The sequence below is a fragment of the Oryzias latipes genome, chromosome 4 (genome assembly GCF_053564925.1).
Source record: "Oryzias latipes strain Hd-rR chromosome 4, Olatipes_Hd-rR_3.1".
NCBI lineage: Eukaryota > Metazoa > Chordata > Actinopteri > Beloniformes > Adrianichthyidae > Oryzias > Oryzias latipes.
The window spans coordinates 25,376,821-25,401,614 of NC_136240.1; the positions used below are offsets into that span (position 1 = coordinate 25,376,821).

General features: G+C 38.4%; 1 protein-coding gene across 2 annotated transcripts in view; it reads left to right on the forward strand.

Annotated features, from left to right (window-relative positions):
- Positions 1 to 377: 377 nt before the first annotated feature.
- The window catches only part of adcyap1r1b (adenylate cyclase activating polypeptide 1b (pituitary) receptor type I), a 33,900-nt gene continuing 9,483 nt past the window's right edge, over positions 378 to 24,794 (forward strand). Inside the window, exons 1-6 of one of the 2 annotated variants that reach the window (XM_004068130.5) lie at positions 378 to 653; positions 15,543 to 15,681; positions 21,194 to 21,290; positions 22,492 to 22,605; positions 24,036 to 24,139; positions 24,225 to 24,322. In XM_004068130.5, the coding sequence (XP_004068178.1) occupies positions 15,625 to 15,681; positions 21,194 to 21,290; positions 22,492 to 22,605; positions 24,036 to 24,139; positions 24,225 to 24,322 (470 nt within the window). In that variant the 5' untranslated portion in view covers positions 378 to 653; positions 15,543 to 15,624. The remainder of the gene's footprint in view (positions 654 to 15,542; positions 15,682 to 21,193; positions 21,291 to 22,491; positions 22,606 to 24,035; positions 24,140 to 24,224; positions 24,323 to 24,794) is intronic. The other variant, XM_011474272.4, reaches the window with a different exon arrangement.

Sequence of the window (24,794 nt, forward strand, 5' to 3'; positions counted from 1 at the left end):
ATTCGTCATGTTTGAATGTTTTTCATGATTTTCTGATCATCCTCTTATTGATTTATTCATTTTTAGCAAAAGCCTCAAAGTTTGTGAGTTTTTAAAGGTATTTATAGAAAAAAAAAACATCATTAAGTCAGCCTCAATCCTGTTGAGAGACTGGACCAGAGAAAGTTCTTTTACTAAAGGTCAGTACTCCATCAGAACCAAAGGGACCAGCCGGCCACTCAAGTTTGATTAAGATGGTGGTCCCAGGACCTCACACCCCACCGTTCCACGTTGAATCTGGATTATTTACCCTTCCATCTATCAGGCTAGATTGGATTTGTGCCTGCCTGTGCGCATTGTCAGCGCGCATGAGTGTCGATGAGAGAAAGGGAGCCAGCGGGAGAGGGGGGCTTAGTTGAAATGCGCTGCGCATTCTTGTGTGGAGGGCGAAACGATCAGGCATCTGCAGGACGGCGAGCCATCGCAGCTCAACTCTTCCTCACGCAGGACGCACGTCTCCCTCAGCATCCTCATTGATTCTGCTGCTTTCTTTCATTTATCAGGAAAAAGAAACAGTTTATATCAGCCGGAAATTGAGCCGGACGGAACCCTCGGGGAATTTCGCGCACACTGCCGCAGAACCGGAATTTTTCTTGGAGGATTTGAGGGAAATGGTAAGATTTTGAAAGAGTGCATGAATGAAAAAAGCTTCATCTCGAACCGTGTTGCACGGAGGGGCGTGAGTGTCAGGGAGGGAAACAAAAACGTGCAGGATCCTGTCAGTGAGGAGCCGCCTATCCATCAGCGGCTGCGCCCTGCTCTGTTGTCACCCCTATAGTAATAGATACATGAGTAAACGTTAGAAATTATATCAACTTTGAGGCTTTACATTCATTTACGTTTAAATTTGAATTAAAATCAATTAAGTTCTCATTTACCGCCAAAAATCAATTAATCTCAATTGTCATGGATTGATATTTGCTGAAATTCAGGTCCTTGGGGTGAGGTGTATGACCTTGCACGCATCCCGTGTCACTGAATCACAACTGCTGCTCTTCTCTGCTTCACACAGAACTGAAAACCCCTCAACCGGAGCCACCCCATCATCTACTCTCCTCTGTCCGTTCTGTCAGCACCTCATGCTCATAAATATTTAGATGAAGAAAAAAAGCAGTGAGTGTGGGTGTACTCCAACATCTTTGTGATCCCTCTAGTTTGATAAACACACACACACACACACACACACACACACACACACACACACACACACACACATATATATATATATATATATATATATATATATATATATATATAGTGCTCAGTGCTCAGCTGCCTCATTCAGACCTGGGTGATGAATGAGTCCTGCATCCGCTTCATGCATCCTCACTCAAGACTCAAGGCCAAACAGGTGTTATAGGAACCACTATGCCAAAAAGGGAAAGAGAAAACACAGCAGACGTCTTTGAGTATACTCACGCTGCTGAATGTGTGCAAACAGTTTGTGTACCGGGACTGCTTAACTGTGACTGTGGCGACTCATGCTTTATTTGTTTAATTTAGCACTTCACATCTGGTCTAGAACATTTGTTAAACTGTAAAATCCTGTTTATGCTGGCCTGACGTATAAGACAAACACATCCGTGGGACGACAAGAATGAAATGTATGGGGAGTAACTGCACAGCTGTGGATGTAGAGCTTCCATTTGTCTCCCAGATCCTGAGTGATCTATTGGTCTTGCGTTGGCTGCAGATGAGACAGACAGTGAAGGAGGAGGAAAGGATGTCAGACGTCAGAGCCAGCCTCTGCAAAAAAAACAACAACATTGTAACACACCCAGGATTGTGCATGAGAATCATTCAGTCATATCAATGAGACTCAGATGATGCAAAAAGCTGCAAGGCCCCGAGATCACACATTTTTATCTCTAAGCTGCACATTTGAGGCGATTTAAAAAGAAGTTATTTCGAATTAAAAGCAAAATGTGTATCTAAAGGCAAACATATGGTGATAGCAAACTGTGTTGTTAAAAAATCACCATCTATTAACAGTATTAAGAACTCCAAATTACCAGTGTATATTAATGTATTTCTGTCATTTAGAATCAAGCAGCAAACAACTATGATGGTAAGTTATTGATCCTCTTATCGGTTATTTCATCAACCCCATTCTTGGTTTATTCATGTAGGGATATTTAAGGCTTACTTTTTAGAGCAATACCAATTCTTTGGGTTAAAGTAGTTTCAGTTTGACCCAACTAGAGGTATTTTTACTATGAAGTTTTTAATGTACGGGGGGCTCTCAGACAGACTTGTGGAGAGTTTACTCGCCTAAGAGTGGCCCATAGTGACCAAAACATCTATTTAAAAAGATGTAGCATATGGGGGGATGCCCAGAACTCCTGGGTGGTAATGAGGTGCTCGTCTGGGGCTGTGGGGACTCTTCTGGGGCCTGCGTTGGGCCCTCCCAGCGCGGCAGGGAGGCTGCTCCCCTGGTCTGGCTGGAACTGCACTCTCTGTCCCCCCATGCCTCCCTGCTCTCTGGTTTTGGGGGCCCCCGTGGCAATCCTACTGGCCCTGGCCTGGGTGGCGGATGTCATTGCCCGGGGGGCGGTTGTACTCTATCTTCAACCACTGCAGGTGTTGGGGGGTTCTGGCTGCCGCTGCTGCTGCGGCGGGGGTCTTGGTGTTGGGATGACTGGGCACTCTCCTTCCTTCTTTTTACATTCCATCATCCATTTTAGAAGAACATAAACACTCACTTGAGCACAGGTGTTAGCTCACCTTTGCACTAATATTTTGCGTGATTGAATGAAATATTTAATACTAGTCGGTTTGAAGGCATAAGTATGTGTGTGTGAACAGCATCTGTATTGTGTACATATTGACATGTGAACATTTTTGGAGCCAATAGGTGTGTTTATAACATTTGAGTGTGTGTGTGGACAGGCCCCGGCCTTAAAGACGTGGATTACATCTGAACCTCACTGTAATGAGTATGACCATCCAGCAACTTGTTGCTTTATGCTGCTTCATGGTTTCACCCCCCCCCCCCCCCCCTTCTATAATCACCCCCCCTAATATCCTTCTCTCTTCTTCCGTCCTTTCATTTTCCGTCCGGTCCAACACCAAAGATTTTCAAATATGATTAAAATGAATAAAGTTTGGCCTTGATTCCAAAAGGGGTTTATTCAGACATACCTCTGATTTGTCAGAAGATTCATAACCCCTATTGTTACAATAAAATATGTCCAACACAAGAGGCCTTCAGCTCTCATCTGTTTGCCCAGCTGCTGGACAGGACAAGTAAAAAAAAAAAAAAAGATGTAGCATAAAATAGGACAGATGTTGAAGTTTACTTCTATATGGATATGTCGCCAAAAAATGGGTAAATAGGCGGTACCATCAACATAATGGTTTATATTTATCGGGTTGCACCCATTGGACCAACTGCTTTACAATGAAGGAAACTCATTCTTAATTATACATGAACTTACGATAATGACAAATTGATTGGAGAAAATTGTTTAAAAAAAAAAAAAGTTTGTGACACCATTCGTTGTTTTTTGTGTAACCTCAAAAATTTTCCACATTTGTGGCAGTTGACCAGCTCAGTGGCTCTCCGGTAAAAGGTACCAACTGAGTCCGTGTCCTTTCTTCCTTCTTGCATATGTTTGATAAATGTTGGTTTATCTCTAGATCTGACAGAATGCAAAGGCTTAAACATGATGTCAATGACTCTAAATTGAGCCACGAGATTAGAGATTAGTTTGTAACACGAGAGGTTCCATAATAAATTTTTGGGGAAATATGTCTATCAGTGACTGACGGGAAGTCAGTAAATAAAGGAAAAAGATGAGCAATGTGCTCTATCTTCTGCTCCTCATGAGATGTATGACAGTTTTTCTTATAGAAGTTTAGTTTCTGGAGGCTCTTGTTGGAGAACTCCATGAGGAGGGCATGGCAGTCGTCCAGTTTGAGGGTGAAATGTGTTAAATCAGCTGAGCGGAATCTGAACACGTCATTGATAGAGTGAAACTTTGCACATGTGTTGAGTAAGCTTGGAGGGTAAGTTGCAGATCAAATCAAAGATTTGCGATGAGATGTTGCATGTTGTGGCCTAAGAAAGTCATGCAGCAACGGAGGATGATTGAATCTGGTGGGGTGCTCAGTTGTTTTCAGATGTAGAGCTTATTAGGTGGAGATAGTTTTCTTGCATCTGTGAAATTTTTGCCTCCAGGGAGGGTATTAACCCGAAGATGAAGGATTGATGCCTATAATGTAATAGATGTTATGGTCCATTTAAGCGAATGGACCAATAGAGGAATGACATTCTAGTGTTTCTAATGATTCAACCAAAGCGATGCATGCTGGCGATAAAATTGATAGAATGCTGCTGATAAATCCAGGAGACTGAGGAGAAATGGTGAACTAGTTGCTCGATAACAGTTTCTGTATAAAGAGGAAACAAGGTTGACGTTTCAGAGATTGTTTGAGTGTTTTTGGCAGAAAGCATTTGACATATTTTTCCATGGCCCCATCAACAATGTCAGATCTGCTGCTTATCCCAGAATGTAATTTCCTTCCAAAAGTAGAACTATGAGAAAAAGAAGAAAAAAAAGGCTTTTTAAAAGTTCTAAATTTTCAAAGCCTTTATTAAAAATGAAAAATATAAATAATTAAGTATAATCAATGTTATATAAGTATAAAAATGAAATAATGTGCTGAGTTTATTAAAAAAGACAAGATTGCAGTTTCAACAACGTTTTAGCTGCTAACTTGTGGGAAGTTAATAGATGAAATAGAGAAAGGTTTGCAGAAAGTCAACTTTTTTCCTTAGCTTTTTCCATGTAATGGGGTTTTGGTGAACAAAATAGTCAAGGGAAACCCAATTTGTTAAATATGGTCAAACTAAATCTCAAAACCACACAAATTAAACTGAACTAAACTAAACTAAAGAAAACCTTGACAGAGTGAAAAAGAGGTGGTGATTGATGCATCGATCTAGCAATTTATAAAAAACCACTGAGGGTGTTCAACAACAATAACAACAACAACAAAAACAACAAAAAAGATTAGTGACTAAAATCTTGAGTGAACACGATAGGTGATTGACTAAAAGAATCAAATCACAGAATCAAAAGTAGCAAATAAAATGTTGACCCAACCATGATTAAAACAGTATAGGAAGGGTATAAACATGAAAAACAAAACCACAGACCTTCACTTCTTTTCTGGAAGGGGAAGTCTTAGATCTAGCCTTACACATAGAAATGGTGTCTTCCACTGGAAGAAAGTAAAAAGTGAAAGTAGAAATTCTAGGCTCAGTCATCTGAAGAAGAGCTGGAATCTTGCAGAAATAAAATGAAGTTTATGGAAGAATTGAGTCTTGAAGATATATTAGAGCTAGAATATGAGCTTTTTCATCAATATTTATTTCCTTAATATAAAAAACAAAACAAAACAGAAAAATGAGAAAAATATAAACCATTTGACAATTTTGGACTACCTACAGGGACAGCCTGCCATGAAATTGCAGTGGTACACACAAAGTCTCTTAAGCATAGACTGGTTTCTGTGCATGACAGGATGCTCCTGATTTTTGGAACATTATGTAGCTGGAACTAAGTAGCTTGAAAAACTTGATAAATGTGCCAGCTCACAGACATGTCCTGGTTAAACTTTATTCAATTTCTCAAAGTAGTTCTGGGTACCTAACGCAATGAAAAGTCAATTTCTGAGGCACTGAGGTACAAGAACCTCAACAACTCAGATTATAATTAAGAGGAAGAAAATTTAAATTCAACCAGGTTTTTATGTTTTGTTCAAGATTGCAGTAGATTAAAATTGTACTCTTTCACTAAGATGCATTTGTTGTCATAGCAACACAAAATGATGAAAAGAGTCATCCCTAAATTATTCTTTTGTAATAACTGAAACATTTGATGCCCTTAAGTGTCTAAATGAATGAAACATTCAGACACGAGGTTTGCAATTTTTTTACGCTAAATGTTATACATTGACTCAAGGTCGGAGGTCAAGAGGTCAGAGGTCATGGACACAGGTGTTTTTTTCCAAGGTCCTGACCAGTTTATTAGTCAGTCTTTGTGACAATATGTAAATTTAAGACATGTTTTCAGGTCTTTTGGAAATTTGAATAGTGTGTTTGTTGCCACTGCAACAGTTTCAGATTGCTGAGAGAGATCAGAACTGTTTCAGTTGAAGTTTAGAAATACTAAAGAGGACAGATTTGGATTTTGTTAAAATAATATAAAGGTGGGAGATGGATCGGAGCAACTAAAATGAATTTTATTCTGAAGAATCAGTGTAAAGGAACACAAGTTCCCTACAGGAGTTCAGTTTCACTAGCAACAAGATTGTTTGGTGAAAAACAATTGTGAGCCACTCAAATGATTCTGTTATTGTGAGACTTGAATTTTTTCTGTTGGTCTAAGAAGGCTGTGCAGGGTCAGCATTGATAGGGATGGAAGCAATGCTTCGGAGGGAACCAAGCACAAACATTACATTTGAATCCTTTAAATAAAACATCATATTTTAATTTAAAAGAGTAATAAATAAAAGCAGACGAAAACACATTTTGCAACTTTGTACTAAACCCGTTTTTTCTTGTTCATGTGTCGGTCCATTATGAGCTCACAGAAATGACACTGGCACCATCTCCTCCACATTGATGTCATCTGAGGTCAATTGTCTGCCCCCACGTGCTTCATCACATTCATTTTAATCATCTCCTGGCAGCTGTGCTTAGTGTTTTTTTCCTTCCAGTTAAAGTTCACTTTAATGTTTATATTTACAGTATTATTTGCCGTTAAAGCATTGCAAAAGGGTGGGAATGCTCAGGAGAACATTCGTTTGTACAGTTGTTTGTACGTAATATATTTTACACATCTCATATTTTTTTAGATCAATATGTAACATTTGCTGATTGTTGTTTTAAATATTTTTATATATTTGAAAAGAAAAAGTGTGATATGTATATATAAATGATGTATTGGCATTTGACAGGCCAGGAAATGTTCAGAAGGCAGCATAGAAAAAACATTTTTACATTGGCTTAATATCTTTAAATAAATATACCCAAAACACAGCAAAATGTTTTGTAACTCATCAAATAGAGTAACACTACCTTTCTAATAAATTTCTTTTACAATAATAATAACAATCATAATAATATACCTTGCTATATATTGATCTATCTCGCTCTCTCTATTAATATGTTCACTTTTTTTTGTTCAAATGGGTTTTTGGTCAATGGACCTTTTATGACAGGATAACGTCAGTAACTCTGAAAGTCAGCTGGTTGTTCTGTTTCAGTTCATTTACTCTCAGATTTTATACACAGCTGGTTTGATCACAGAGGTGTGAACATCGGCCAACCTCATCCCAGGTCATGCATTCGAATCAGTGCTGGCAGATCACCGACCAAAACCAGAATCTGTTCAGGGGAAGCTGCAGCCTCTGCTGTTTTCTCATTTGAATTTTCTATGTGACTGCACAAAAGTGCCTGGAATTCCTCCTTATGGGAGGTAAGAGGCTATTATGTAAAGTCCTGAGCTCACAGATGTGGCCTGGACCTTATCACACCTGCTTTGACCAATTTTACACTTTCATTACTGTGAACATGTGGTAGAAAAGAATGATAGAGCTCCTTTTCTGTCGAAGGGTAGTGATGTTGTGTAGGATACAAAATGTCCACCAAAATAGGAGCAGTTGTCTTCAAACACAGCTACTTGACTGGAAAACATTGTCTTTGACATATGTCGTTTTTTTTTAGTTATTGACTAGAATAGACTTTTTTCAAACTTCTTATATCAGCGGCACAAAATAAACTAAATAAAAACCAAAAAGGCAGTAAATAAAAGACTTAAACAGGAGTGAGCAGGGAATCATACAATTGTCAATAAGGATTATTTTAAATCATTTCATTTGTCTTTGAAATGCACTTTTTTTACTGGAGTAAAAGCAGAGAATTTTGTCAATTGTTAGATACGGACTGTAGTGCTACTTTTTTTCTATTTCAGGTTCACATTGTAAGTTGTGATTATGTTATAACAGTGCAACCCATTCTTTAGACTAAGCAGTGAATTCCATACATTGGTCAATCAAGGCTGAAACATTTCACAGTTTTTGTAAAGCCTAAGTCAAAATAAGGTTTAAACCGTAGAATTGCTGCTGTCTCAATATGTTGTAATGAATAATAAACTCAATCGATGAATGGATTTATGTTCTCTGAGTCACACTGGTTGAGGTTTTGGCTAAAGATGTCCTGAATCAATTTTAGGTTTGTGAATCGGATTGTTCAAAATGAACAAATATCGACTATGAATCGAATCGGCAACTACAATTTATAGAAATAGAATTGTTGTACAAATGGATTGTTTCTTCCCTAAGTTTACCAGCTGTATTCCTAGACATATTAAAAAAATTTGGGGGTAATTGTATATTTTAGAGTTTCCTAGCTATAAAGGGGCATGACAAACACTTTTTGGTGCAGTTTTAGCCGAAACAATGGTCATACATGCTATACATGAGGGAGTTTTAAAGCATGAATGTCAACAGGACTATGAAGACATCTGATAATTGGCTGTGACTCTCCATAGAGTCACAGGATCATATGGCCAGTACTGCCTCTAGATTTTTAACTCTATGCCTTAAAGAGCAACTTGCTGAAATTACTATGATTATGGAAGGCAGCAAAACAGTTTTTGATAATGTAAAACATCCAAAATTGCTGTCAATAGAACATTGTGAAATCCGGCATTAAATCAGGAAAGATAAATCATTAGAAATCACAACTTTAATTTTGGTTATAATAGCTAAACAGACATTTGTGAAACAAAGTAGATTTTATCCTTGTCATCGTGTATGTGATTTTTCTACATAAATATTATTATTTAGTAAATCCTAAGTATTGTCCTGTTTTTTTTTTGTGTGTTTTTGTCCCAATCTGTAGTATCTCTGAGTACAGCCTTTTTAATGTCCCTTTCCTACTTGGAAAATGGCAGGGCTTGAAGAAAACATTAAGCGCTGATGTTGATTCAGGACTTTACCTTGAACAACACAGTTTCCAGTGGCAACCAGAACTAAATGTCACATCTGCCATAGAGACTATGAATTACTGGAGCATCAAGCACCACGGACTGTAATTATAGAAATGTTAGGGAACAATTTGTTCTGTTTCTAATGTTTTTTTTTAATATACTTTGTATTTAAAATTAAAAAGACCCTTACTTTAAGAAAACTAGTCCTATTTTCTGTATTGTGAGTAAATTAATTTAATTAAAAAATAATTTTGAGTAGCAAAATCAATAGTAGGTTATTTACCCCTTGAAATAAAAATTCTCTGCTCCATGCCCCATAGGCAGGATTTGATTATTTTTGCTAAACCACCAAATGGTTCCTGAGAGCGGCTGTGTCTGCAGCTCTCATATTCAGTGAATGGTTTTTACATCATCTATTCACAACCAACAGCAACATTTTTTGGGGGTTGCAGTCTTAGGGGACAGAGATCAGATGGATTCCATCGTTTTCAGCTTTTAGAAACTTTCATATGGATGTGAACGTAGTCATTATTTTTGATTCAGCAATTTACAGTTTTTCTCAGTCACTTTAGTACAATTCTCAGATCAGGATTGAAGTTTGCAAATACGTGTTTAAATTTCTCAAAACAATTTGTACATACAGCAAAACACTATGGATTTCTTGCAAAAGCCTGTAACTTGCTCAAAACCTTTAGTTCATCTCTCAAAACTAAGTCTTTATGTCATTTAACATGTCAGTGCCATCAGAATGTCAAGTCCTTGTGTCATTGTCTACGAACAAGACAGTCAAATTACTTAGTCATGTTGTCAATGTAACTGTGTACTTTAGAGGGAGGTTCTGATGTAAACTATGGCTAAAGTTTTGATGACAATTATTGTTGTAAAATGTAAGTTACACCTTTTTTGTTTGATTGCAAGAGACTGGACAAGATTCACATTTACACTTTTATTGTTCATATTGTAATTTGTTGACAGATCATGTCATACCAAAATAGAAAAAACCCACTGCAAACAGTAACACAAAGGGAAAAAAAAGATAGGACAATATTCTGTACAACAGTACAGGCAGTGCAGTAGGAATTGGTGTGGTCTTCCTACACCTCTTGTCATTCCTGTATGATTCTCATTCACACAAATTCTCATCCACATCACAGCGAATATCCTCTCTTGCAATGCAGCGAAATTTGTTTGTCTCATTATGACAACTTGGTCAACCATTTTGCAGTTAATGACTTATACGATGAACTAATGACTAGGTGTTTTAAGGAGTAAGACTATTGCACAGTGAACTATATAATACATTTTGATCAACATGACATAAACAATTGATAATGTAGCAAAGAGCAGAGAATTGTACATAATCATTTGCATGGATGTACCAAAGCAATTGCAACTTGTTCAAAGAAGTGAGAAACTGTTTATATGATGTGCACAAGTGACATCATGATGTGAAGATTGAACAAGTAGTTTTGGGAATTTCTGAGAATTGTACTAAAGCGACTGAGAAAAACTGTATTATTGAAGTCTTTATATGTGGGTGCAGTCCTTTGCCCCTGTAGATCCCCATCTCTCCCCCATTCTATCAAAAGGGTTACATAAATAGAAAATACAAAAAATAAGTTAAAGCTAAGCAAAATAAAAAATAAAAATGAATTCATGTATTTGATTAAAAAAATATACATTGTCTAATTTTAACTTCCCCAATGTTCATTTGAGTCAATTTAATATCAGATGTTGCTGTTTTAGACTTTATTATATGCTGATGACATGCTGCTTCATTGTCCATTTGAATTAAATGAAATTTCAAAGCTACTGGACAGACATTTAGCAGCGACTAACAGATAATTAACTCCACTTAGGTTCACAGAGGGCCAAATGTCAGGGTAATATTCCTGTTGGTGTGATTCCACACTTCAGGCAGCAAATTGGCTCTCCCGGGTCCACTGTCCACTCGAGCCTGACAAATATAGATGTGTTTAATTAATTAATGTCTTCAGAGAGTATTTTAATGAATTCTACTGGTCAAAGTTTTACTTCTTGGAGATAATTACAAATAAAAAAAAGATTGTCTTTTATGTCAGGAATTTTTGTCATCTAAACTATTGTAATTAACTGTTTATTGAGGATGACTATGTAAATGTAAGAAAAATGTGGAATTAAAAAAAAAAAAAACTTTACAAAACATATTTTAGAGTTGAGGAAAAGTACGTCATTAAATTGTTTCACAGCAGAGAAAATGTGCTTAATACTGTAGCTTATCAGCTGTGGAGACACTCTTGGTTTTCCTGTCTCCTGGGATATTGCAATGTTATTTTTATTACTCCTCTATTTTCGCTTCAAAGTGTCTTTGTCTCTGACTTGTGATGGCACAGCTCCCAAATGATTTGTGGGAAAAATGGGACGTAATGGGAGCAAGAAACCAGGACAGTTCTCCTAGTCTCCATCTCCCTCTACCTCTGCAAAATAATGAAGTCTGTCTGCTTGTATTAATTCCTCCCATAATTCTTTAGGCTAATTATAGAGTCAGAGATGTGAGCGAATTTCAATGTTATTCAGATGGAATTAGACAGTCCATTGCTTGATTATAACACAACAGTTGATGTCTTGAAGAACTGATGTAATGTCAAAAAGGGCTCAGCATCTCTTCAGAAGCAGAGGGTGATGCAATGGCCTTTACTCTGCAAGCTCCAGCGGCTGTCAAAATCTGACCAGAACATGTCGTGGGGGAGTTAAGTGCTCCCACTTAAAACAAAAGTGGTTGACTTCTTGCTGCTGTCGCTCAGCCTTCTTCGCAGTCTAATGATGCCCCTCCATGCTGCGCTTTTCAAAGAGACTGAAAGCTTTGCTCGTTTTTTTCTGCTTTTCTCCTCTAGAAAAATAACTTTTTTCCTTTCAAGCTTTCTTTTACACAAGCACACACATTTTTGAAAACCTTTTTCTGCTTTTTTCTGTCTGGTGTAACTTTATGCAAGTATTTCAGAAAAACCTGAAGTCCAAAAGGTTTTGATTAAAGGATGAACATGCTTGAATGCGTTGTGTACATTATGATGGAGCCTCATAAATTGCAGACACACACACATACTCAGGCTGACTGTGTTGCACATAAAAGCCGCTGAGACTCATTAAACCAGTGATTACAGCTTGAGGAAGATGGTTGTGAGCAGTCGCTCAGTTAAAACACACCGACAAAAACATACAGGGATATTTTTAGTTCTTTCTAAAGCTGTGTGTAATTAAGGAACAGAACTGGGACTTAAGGAATTAATTACAAAAACACTCTTTGAGTTATTTAGGTAATTGAAGCTCTAAATGCTAGAAAATAATCCTCAAAATTCTTGAAGCCAAATTTAGAATCTAAAATGGGACATTTTTTAGACATCTTGAAACTTGGTATATTGGTTGATTTGATTTTAACCCTTGTACTATCTTAGACGTCCCCACTGACATTGACGTGTTCTTCCTGCCATGACAAAGGTGGATAAAGGTGGAAAATTTCATGTAATCCATGGACACCAGTGAAGATCACAAATCATCGAAGAAAAAAGGTTCAGCGCACTGTCTAGTGGGTAGATAGATAGATAGATAGATAGATAGATAGATAGATAGATAGATAGATAGATAGATAGATAGATAGATAGATAGATAGATAGATAGATAGATAGATAGATAGATAGATAGATAGATAGATAGATAGATAGATAGATAGATAGATAGATAGATAGATAGATAGATAGATAGATAGATAGATAGATAGAGTACTTTATCAATCCCGAGGGAACTTGCATATCCATCCATTGCTCCTCAAATGGACTTATTATTAAGCAATTTATACAAAAGGAAAAAGCAAGATTATTATAAATAAGTAAAATCTATTAGGGATATTAGTTCATAAATGATTTATAAGCTGAAAGAACAATATGATTGACAGCATAATTGCTACAAATCATAAATAGGCACTTATTTATGCAGTACACACACGTGACACATGGAATTTATTTTATATAATCAAGTAATTGCTTAAAAGGAATTGGGAAGAAACAAATTGATATAATCTCAATCATAGTATTTTTTACTTTCCCCATAGTTACTATAACCTGGTTCTTAACATCTTTTTAAAGAAATTCTTACTTTTTCAATGCAAATGCAGATTGTTAATCAAGTAACAAAGATGAAGTTCCCTTTGAAAACATATTCATACGCTATTGCAGAAATCATCAATGCACACTATGTAACAAAAGCAGAATGCTTGATTATTTTCAAGTAACAAAGTGGAGTGTCTATTGATTTCATTTGGGATTTAAAAATGTGAACTCTGACTGCATTGTCAACAAACTTGTTTAAAGGGAACATGCTAATAATTAAAGCCTTCAATGCCGACTTCACAGAGAAAGTAAAAATGAGATTTTTGCAGCTGCCTTTAAGTCAATCTGATCATACCCGACAGACCATTTGCAATGAGAGTCATGGTTCAGCTCTTTGACATGATAAGAAGAATCCTTTGATGTTCTTTGAAGTGTTTGGAGCAAAAAATGTGCAAGAAGTCCCATTTTAGGTTGTAACCAGCATCTTCTGTGCTGTTTAATTCACAGAATTTCATGTTAGGGTCTGATGATAATGTATAGCCCTTTCTATGTTTCTGTTTTCAAGTAAATATTCTAATTTCTCATTGCAACTAAGCTTTACTCTTCCAAATGAGAACACTGAATGACATACTAATTTATGCAATTTAGGACACTCTTAACCCTTTTTAATGTTGCAGGGAAGTCTATGCTGCTTACAATGGTTTCCCCTCTAACCATAAAGCTGTTGTCTTTGTAAAGCTGTGTTCACACCAAACACGATTCACGCGGCAGTGCCTGTGTTAAGTCAATGCACAGACCCAATCAGAGGTCCTGTGGCGTGTTTTGAGCGTTGGGCCACGAGATGAAGTGAGGTTGGCCTTCACACATTTTTATTGCACCAAATCTGGCCATCTTTGCAAACGATTAGCAGTGTAGTGGTGTTCACTAATCCTAAAAGTCCTATCACTGGTCTAATCTAAACAACCAACGTGCTTTAGAAAGTCAAGTAGTGGCACATAAAGCTGTTAATAACCTGGTGGCCATATTTTCAACAGCTAGTTTACCAGTTTGGAAAATGGTAAAACATTCAATATAATTGGTGCAGCAAAATACTTCTCTAAATAAAATACCTCAGGCTTGGGTACCCTTGTGGCTACATAGTTAGGCAGTAGCGCGAAGGGTCTTGCCTAAGGACGCGCACTGGGTGAAGCCCATTGCACCCCATGTTGCTATAACACCTTCCAATTGCACCTAAAGGTGTTGGTGCATGATTTCATTTGTTTATACCAAGTCTCTCAAATATCCTTTTTTCTGCATGCTATGAAATTCTTGATTGTGTTGTTTGGGGAGGAATGTTCCCAAAGTAAACCTCACCTCTTCTGTGATCTTACACTTAATAATTAAAGATAGACCCAGCAGTGATGCATGAACAAAAAAAGTGTTTCTGCAGTTTCTGACTGAATTACATGATTGTTGCAACAAAACAAAACAACTGTAGACCAGTGCGCTGATGTTCCCACAGAGAGCAATGCAAGTGTTATGATTCTTTTCAAGCCCACAAGTTGTGTTTCTGTGATTTATGATGGGGCTTAATTGTCTTCAGAAATGGATTCCTTGGATTTCAGGCTTCAGCACACATGAAAGCTTTTCCATGGAAGATCATATTCATTACAGTCAACTAAACATTTTCAAGTGGAAGGGGGGTTCCTGTGATCCTTGTGGAATATGTCAGCGAAGGTCAGATGCGTTAGTGAAAATCATTGAATCCGAGTGAGTCTATTTACAGCAGAGAAAGAGGCAGGAGGAGGTTCCAGATCCACGTGGTTCATTTCAGATCCAAACTCTGCGGCTCGCTCAGCTGTTGCCCCTGACAACGCTTTCTGCTGGCAGGATTCTGATGGAGTGGGAATGCCAGACTGCCAAGTTCTCCCCGTGGGACGAGGCCGAGTGCTCGTCCTAATACTTGGCTGAATCCAAGCAAAGCGGTCTGGCCTGCAGAGCCACAGTGCATTCAACAGAACACAGACATGCATGCAGCAGACTCAGTGACAACATTCATATGTTGGCTCATCAATGCGTTTAAAAAGGACACTTCCAAAAACCGTTGATTGCAAATCCTGGCTTTGAGTACATGACACTATGGAAGCTTTTTAGCACAGAGGAATCTCATTAAAAGGCTGAAATAGCTTTTGCAACCTGCTGTGTTATTTTCTGTTAATTTTATGTTTGTTAAACTGAAGTAAAAAATAACAAATTCATTCAGGACATATTGATTTATGTTGCTCTTAACATTTTCCTTTAAGGTGAGGTACCACAATTACAAGGTAGTTTCAGGTTTATGACACTTGTGAAGACCTGAGGATGGAGATGGTAATGTGTCTGTTAACCGGATGAGCTGGCGAGGACGAAACATTCCTGATTATCCCACTGTCTCTTACAGATACCGAGGTGAGCCGGTGTCTTCGCTCTGTGCTTCCGTTTGAGCTCCGTGTTCAGAGGAAATCCTTCACAAGAATCTCAAGATGTCTACCGGCATCATCCGCCTGCTGATCCTCACCCTGCTCCTCCTTTTGCCTTTGGTAAGTTTGCTTTGTCTGATTCTAGTTTTGTACACCATTCTTTTTTAAAACGTAAATTTCCGTGAAAAAAGGAAAAAATAAATATAAATTGCTGTGTAGAAGTTTTGACTATATTATTCTTTCTGATCAGCATGTCTGCTTGACAAACTTAGATACATGTTAAAATGCTATTAATTCATCTTTGAATGGACAAAGATTTTTTTATTGACAAAATAATACAACATAAACCATTTGCTCAAATATTTATTGATCATTGTCTATAATCTATAAATCAGGCTTTGATTTCCCTTTTAAAATCCCAATGTAACTGTAGATGTAGACAACATTCAGGAATATAGGATTATTTTCCCTTTTATTCCATTTTGAACTTGATTGTAACACAATCTTTGGGGGTAAAAAAAGCAAATGCAGGAGCTCTTGGTAAATCTTTCTCAATATTTTTCTGGAAGTTGCAATGTTCCAACAAAACTGCTGTACAATTTTCACATTGTGATTTACAGAAACCTTAGACTCTGAAGAGATTATTTTAAGAAAGACCTATTTTGAGCCACTAATGAGGTTGGTGTGGACAGTTGGGATGCAGTGAAGGCTCACACAACTCTGTTCCAATGTTTACAACTAGTAAATATTTAAGATAAGCAGAAAAAAAAAACTAGACTTGGGCTGTACAGTGGTAAAATGGTTAGCGCTCTCACCTCAAAGTAAGAATGTTCTGGTTTGAATCCCAACTGGGTTCTTTCTGTGTGGAGTTTGCATGTTTTCCCCATGTCTGTCCTCCCACGATCCAAAAAAGGTAAATTGGTGATTCTAAATCACCCATAGGATTGCATGTGCGTGTGGCCGGGCAACAGACTGGTGACCTGTTCAGGGTGTAACCCCCCTTCACCAAACAGGAGCTGGAACAGCCTCCAGCAACCACAATAGATAGATGAATGGATGGATAGGAGACAAGATTTAGAGATGAGTTCATTGAAAGCTGATTCAGGTTAACACTCTGATTGACTAGCATTCATGTGTTAGGGGCCCTGTGAGGAATTAGCAGGATGGATGGATGGATGGATGGATGGATGGATGGATGGATGGATGAATGGATGGATGGATGGATGGCATTAATTTAGAAGTTATCTTTTAGACTTTTTTTAAGATGATCTTTTAGATGTTATTGTAACAGCATTCGGCCAGGCCATTTTGTAAATGACAACTTGTTCTTAAACATCTCTACCTGGATAAATAAAGGTCCTACTATCACTAATACTACTTACTGTGACATTTAACTATTTTAAATGGACCTGCTGTGATGCCTTTCTTTACTTTCTGGCGAATCGTTCTACTGAGCCTTTTATCCTATTTGACGGTTCCAGCTTCACAAAAGAAAATCTTGAGGGTGCCAGAACTTCTATGTCCAATTGGATGCTTCTTAGCTTTACACAAATCTACTTTAGCACAAAACTACAGCTTAAAAGCTATGATCACCTCTTAATCCTGGGAGTATTTCAGTTTCCTCCTGATAAGTTAAACTGTCTGCTTTACAACATTCACCCATTCACTGCGGAGCAGAAAGAGTCCTGAAAAATCAATAAACCGCAGCAACAGGTGGACACCTTAAATTAATTCAAACAAGGATTGATTTTCATCGAAACCTTAGGGAAAGTTTCCATCAATTATGCATCGATCAGCGTGTGTCAGAACCAATGGGTAAGAATCTTATCATTAATTCATTGTTCTACATTGTTCCTGTCTGTTAACTGTGAAAGGGACAAGAAGTCCTTCCAAGAACAGCTTCAAGTAAAAGAAGCTGGGATTGAAGCTAAATCTGAAAAGCACTATATGAAAAATATTATTCATTTTCATGGAATTTAGTAAAGCATTCACACACTTTTTAGCCAAATCATTGACTTTGGGTGTTTTGATCACTTCTATGGCCACAGATGAATAGAATTATGCATCCAGGCATGGAGACGGCATCTGCAAATGTTTGTGGCTCACTGGGCGACTCTTAGGAGCTCAGTGAATTCCTGCCTGGTACTGTGATAGGATACTGCCTGTGCAACTAACCCATGTGCTATCCAAGGCACATTAATGATGGGAGTGGGGTCATCAGGAACCCACAAGACAGCACATGGGCTAGACCAGTCATGAAATTTCCACTTTGCTGAAGATTAGTCATTTGTCTGTGGTTAAACCAAAATTTATTTTATTCGACCACAAAGTTTTAAACTATGTATACTGACAGTGGGTTGAGTGGATGCAAAGTGTAAAGTATGCCACTGCTGGACTCTATAAAGCTGCTACAGGACTGTCTTTCCTGAGACTTCAAATCCATGGCTCATATCAAAGACTGAGAGCCAATGCCTCCCTACTTGATGCTTCGCATTTTGGGTTGGATTAAGGTGTTTACCCACCAAATAGTCACTGATCCTTGTTGTGACAGCAGCTTACTGCTCCCCTGAGTGATGAGTTAAATGTGGAGAACATATTTTTGTGTGATGGCTTAAGGGACTTTAACCGGGCTTTAAGCGCAGATTAGCGGAGACAAATTCTGTGGAGCCACAAATCATGCTTCTCCATCTGTTAGGGGTGTGACCAATAATTGACTTAATCGATAAAGCAACGTATATTCCTAAAATCCAACTAGATCCATCTGTCTGAAGTAAGTTTTTAATCAAATTGCCCAACTCTTTATAAAATTTCAAAAGTCGATTATAATCAAAATTGGAAAATACCATTTGGATTGAGGCATTATAGGTTTATTTTACTATAGCATAAAAACGACCAAGGGTCATCAAGGGTCATCATCAGTTCAATCCTAAAGGATTAAAAATAGACTATTAGTGTGCATCCCAGATAGTAAAAAAGGGGATTTTAGTTTTTTGAGCAATACAACAACTAGAAGAGCAAAGTTTGGAACTGCCAAAGTCTTTCAAATGTTTTGTTAGCAACCAGTTGATGGTTTGCTCCTGTGCTCAGTGTAACATCTATTAGTCATGATAGTACAGCAGTTACAAGAATCAATACAGTTGTATCTTTGTGTGAAGCCAATCCTCCTGGGCTTTCTCAATTTGAACTATTGACATTCAGTGAAGTCATTCAAGATAGATCTAATATAATTATGGTTCCTTTAACTGAAGCTTACGATCATGACATCAGAGATAAAAGCAGATGAGTTGTAAAGAAATAATATGTCTTTTTAGATAACAGACTAGCTCATATTTTTTATTTGGCGATAAGTATTCTAAAAAAAAAAAAGATAAAAGGAACAAAACGAGCAGGATAAGTAAACAGCAAAGTAGATGTGGCAGGGGGTAAATTTAAAAAAGTTAAGAAAATAACAGAAAATTACAAAAACATTTATTTCATCTCTTAAATGGGGGGAAAACCAACTAGTTTTAGACATAACAAGTTTTATAAGTCTTGCAAACATTTGTCCAACAAATGTCGAGATTGTCAAATTTTGAATAAATCTGAGTTCCATCCATCCATGTTTTATTTGTTATTATGAATCTCCAGTGGATTCTGTCCACAGCTGATAAAAGAAAATGCTTTGAGTTCACAATTAAACTCACATTCTGTCATGACTGTTGTCTGTGGGGCTTCATTGTCTGAACCAAGTGGCTGAGATGAAGTATGTTTGTATAATTTCCCCATTGATCCATGAAGTTGTCTTCTTTAAGACCAATGAGATGAGGTCAGAGACAATAAAGTGAGAAGGCTGAGAGAAGTGCATCTATTCTTCTAATTAACAGACATTCATCTCGTTTATGATAGATTTAAAGACCCCCATCTAACATTTCTCGTCAGTTTTTCTTTGTTTTTATGCTGCAGTCATTCATTTATTCATTCATTCATTTTCTGTACCGCTTTGTCCCTTTCGGGGTCACGGGGCTGCCGGAGCCTATCCCGGCTACTTGGGCGTAGGCAGGGGATGCCCTGGACAGGTCGCCAGTCTGTCGCAGGGTAGAACGTCCACAATCACACACCCATGCACTCTCACACTCACACCTATGGACAATTTAGAGTTGCCAATTAACCTATGAAGCATGTTTTTGGACAGTGGGAGGAAGCCGGAGATCCCGGAGAGAACCCACGCATACACGGGGAGAACATGCAAACTCCTATGCTGCAGTCATTTGATAAAATTTTTGTTCTTTTTTTTAAGATTTAAATTATTCAAATTAGAAGAAGAGAACCCGTAGATTCCGAATGGTACTGAACAGCTTTCAGGAGGAAGCCAACTCTCATTAAGTCCTGTGTTAAATTGAATAAAAAACGCATCTACAGACATTATTTTTAAATCAAGAGTTTTGATTTTATTGGACTGCAAAGTTCAGCTGCATGGTGGTGAAGTGGGTAGCGCTCTCGCCTCACTGTGACGAGGCACTGGTTTGAATCTTTCTTTGTACAGTTTGCGTGTTCTCCTCATGCATGCGTGGTTTTTTTTCTGGGCACTCCGGCTTCCTACCACAGTCAGAAAACAGGCTTCATAGGTTGACTGGTTGACTGACCCTTAAGTGTGCATGTGTGAGTGGAGTGCAGGAGCGATTGTTTGCCCTGCCACAGACCGGCAACCTGTCCAGGGTGTACCCTGCCTTGGCCCAGCGGTAGCTAGGACATGCTCTGGCAACCCTTGACCCCGATAGGGATACATTGGGTTAAGAAAATGGATTGATGGATAGAGTTTAAACCTATTGCATGATTAAAGTGTTCCAGGGTTTTTTTTTTTTGATCGGCTGGTGCCATTCCCATGGATCCCAATGGACTGAAATATCTCACACTTTATCTTTTCTTGCCCAATGCCCCATTTTTAGTGTTTTTGAACTGAGTGGAGTAAACTCCAGTAAGTGTGTCTAACCATTTCATGGCAAGCTTTTGCCGTTCAGGATCACACTGGTGACGTCAAAGATTACTTTTTGAAAACACTGACCATTACTTCAGGAAAACTTTAGAACCCCTTCCCCAAATCCCACCATCGACAAACCAAAGTGACCATATGGGGCTTTTGTGAAAAAAGAATTTGACATCAGTGAAGGCCACTCATGGGCGATAAAGTATCAAGCTGGATAAGCCAAGTTCAATGTTCTGTCCGGAGGCTGCAGCGGATTCTGCTGTCTTCTTTTCAGACAGAGAGCAGTTTAGAAATCATCCAGAATTGTGGAAACACTCACTCAGCATTGAGCCTCCCACTGAGAAAGTGCTTCCATCCATCAACTGAATCAATTGTGAAGCAGAGTGACTATGATGGATGCTCCCCCAGCTGTGACTGATCATATCACCATCCTAATCCTCATGCCCCTCCTTTGTGATCTGTCACCCTATTTGTTGTGCCACTTTTCCTTTTTTTCCTACTGTTGGGAAAGATAATGTCTGAAAGCCTTTTCTGTTTGGGTTCAATCAGAGAAATGACCTTCCTTTGGGTCGCTGAGCATGGGGATGCCAGCAGCTCTGCAGAGCTGCAGGCAGAGCTTTGAGTCGTTCATTCATGATGACACTTTCTCTGGTTTGTTTCCTCTTGCAGGGTTCAAATCAGCAGGTGCCCTCCAATTGCGTGATCAAGAGGGAGCAGGAGAAATGCATGGAGATGATGGCGCTGCACGATCCCAACTCTGAATTCGGTTGGCTTTTTTTTAACCCTTAGACTTTAATCATTTCCTGTTTATATTTGCAATAATGGTCAGATGAATTGATTAAAAAATAAGAAAGGAACACACACAAAAAACTGTAACATCTTGAGAGTCTTCACAGTAATGATCTGGAAATTGTTCTACAAACTGCAGATGCCTGTCTGCAAAAACAGATCATTGGAGGATTTTACAGCTTGGTTCTGCGCTTTATTGTGACACAGAATAATCACATATTGACGGAGTAATTCAGCACTCTTAATCAAGTCTGCCGGATGACTGTGTGTCTTCACTGAGACATTTTCAGTGTGGTGAGCATTGCGGAAAATTCAAGTTGACTAGAGAGATGATGGATGAAATTAAGTTTAGAGATGCTCAGTTAAGGCTCTCTTTCAAACTAAAAAGATGTTTTGTTTTGTTTCTTTACCTCATTGTGCAAATTGAGGTTTTATTTTCTTGACTGGTTGGTTTAGATCTTTAAAAACGTGTCTAAATTTCATTACTGTTCGACTGCCCACTTAATATTTTATCTTAATTGAAACTATAATAAAACATAGGAGGATTCATTTAAAAGAGTGTAAAATGCACTAATTTGTAAGCGTATCAAAATTGACCTCTTTGGTTTGCTTCAGATTTCCTGGGAGCTTTAAAGTCCCACTCCAAACATCTCTTGATCTATTTTCTTTATTTACATTTTTTCATTTATTTGTTTTCACCTCTGCGTTGTGGGTGGGACTTTTGGCTCGGGAGCAACCCCACCCGCACTTCCCATCACCCGTCTGTTTACACGTTTTCCCGCTAACTTGCAGCCACACCTTTAAGCGTAATTTTCTTTATAGCCTATATGCCCTCCATCATCAGACAAATACCACAAGAATATGTTTAAAACACAAAAAACAGAATCGTCTTTGGAGTGGGTCTTTAACAATTCACCAACTAAGCTGATTATCTATAGAAATTCCTCTAGTAATGACTAAACAACCTAATTGGAAAACGCTCTAAAAAGGTTTTCTTAAGACTGCATCACCAAAATGATTCAAAGTGTGACGGTGGCTGCAGCGTGGGCTGCAGCAGAAGAACGTTTTATTTAGAACTCCTTACAGCCTTGTTACATTTTATCCTTCAGGAACCAAACAAATATCTACAAAAATGCTAGCCAGTGTGATTCTTATGGTTGTGTTTTTTTCCCGCCTAGACTGTCCATGGTTTTGGGACAACCTTACGTGTTGGCAGCCAGCAAAGGTTGGCGACGTCATCGAGGTTAACTGTCCTGAACTCTTCTCGCAGTTCATGAGTGAGGAAGACTATGGTCAGTGTCTGGTGATTCTTTGAACATAGTTTCCATAAAATCCTGCTTCTGTTATGACATTCTAGCATTGAATGTGCAGAATGACATGCACTTTAGGCACATACTGGTTTTTTTTCAAAATTTGCTTTAGCCCATGTTGGTCTCTTGAAAAAAAAAAGTGGGTTTTTGAAATAAACACGAGTGTTTAATAGGTTTTTACAAAAGTCTCAATTTCATTATCTCTAATAACCATGTATCAGCAGTTTTTGAACTTATGTCATATATACGCCGCACTGTACTACAAGTAACTTTAAGTGAGAAAAAACATTTTGCATTCACAGTAATTTTAGAACTTGTTTGTAACACGCTACATGTTAGCCTTGTAGAAGGGTTAAATGGTGCGGTCACACAGCTGGGCGGCCACAGGGCATCAGCCACATCTCCGGCTGTCAGCTGCCCGGTACCCTGCGGGTATATAAAAGGCGGGCCATTTTGCACCACTGGTCATTCGCAACTCAGATTAGGAGCATACATTATAATCTTGTCAGTTTAGAATTTTTTAGACATCATATTTTCCAAGAAACCCAGCGAAGGCAAAGCTCCGGTGCCCAGGAAAACCAATATCCAAACGGTCCAACCACAAGAGGAGTCTTCGGATAAAGAGTATCAATGCATCAATGCATCATCAATGCCATCTCCTCATTTGGTGGCTAGGATTGCCAGATTGTCATCTGGTCATTGCCGGGCCCCAGGCCCATGTCAACAGCCCTTGTTGAGTGGTACGGCAGCACAGGGGCAGGGGGGTGGCTGGAAATCAGCCAATCTTCAGAAGATCTTGGGGACCTTGGAGACCCTCTCATCAGTCAATTATCGCGCTGCCGCCTTCCTGCCACCCTCTTGTTACTGGACTGCAATCACGCAACCTTGAAAGGTGCCTGTGTGGCCACTGACCGACGTCAAAAATTGTTCCTAAAAAAAAAAAAAAATCCTAAAACCTCTACTGCGTTGCGTGTAAAATGTGACTTCCGCCTCCCGATTACAAATGCAGCCGCATGGCCAACAGCCAAATATCCTGAAAAACTTGCATCTAGGTCGGAAAGCAGTGTCATTTCAGGATATGATAGTCTTAGCGTACTTACAATATCTGTATACCTCCCAACCTTGTTTGCAAAATGCAAAAAAACATACTGATACCAATAAAACAAACGTCACCGTGACTATGCTAACTATATACTGTATATATATATATAATCAGACAGTAATACATATTAGCTGCATAGCATATTCACAATAATAACCAAACAAATGTTTTGACAGAGTGCCATTTAACTCTCAAAATATCTTTAACATCAGTAAAAAAAACAAAAACAGATCTAATCCATATATAACGCGCAGTGTTATTTTGTTTTTCTTGTTAACATGTAGTCTTACGAAGTGTTGCTTGTCCACAGAGCTGGGAAAAGTGAGCCGCAATTGCACTGAGTTTGGCTGGTCAGAGACTTTCCCCCATTATGTCGACGCCTGCCTGGTTGAGGAAGGAAACAGCAGCCACCCGGTGAGTTTGCCTCCCCCATCTGCAGCTGCATCACAGTAGACATTTCACCTCGTCACACACAAATCTATTCATCCATTCCCATCAGGACATGTACTTCGTGTCGGTGAAGGCCCTCTACACTGTCGGCTACAGCACCTCTCTGGTGTCTCTCACCACAGCTATGGTCATACTCTGCAGGTTCAGGTAAGACTCAAATGAAACTACCAAGTTATCTTAAAACTTTTTAAAAATATATCACTTTAATCCCTTGACGCTTATTGATGCAAATATATTCATTTAGCATTTACTTGAAAGCAAAAACATAAGGGATTTTTTTTTTATAGCTGGAAATAAATCCAGGCGTTAAGGCGTTCATATTTGTTTCCCTGCATTGCCTGCTGAGTTAGGGGAAATTTGAAAGGCTGCCGTAAGCTGAGGTTACCGTTAGCTGCAAATGATTCCCATGAACACTGTGGAAGCATCAATAGATCTTTGTGTCAGAGATGTTATGTAGTTATTGGATGAAAGAAACAAACAAAAAAATTCCTGGCTTTGTAAAAGATGACAAATGTTAAAGACCCACTCCTGATAGTGGAGGAAATATATTAATAAAATTAAGCTAAAAATTGCCTTTTCTGAGTAGTTCTTTATTCAAATTGTTATAAATCAGGAGCAG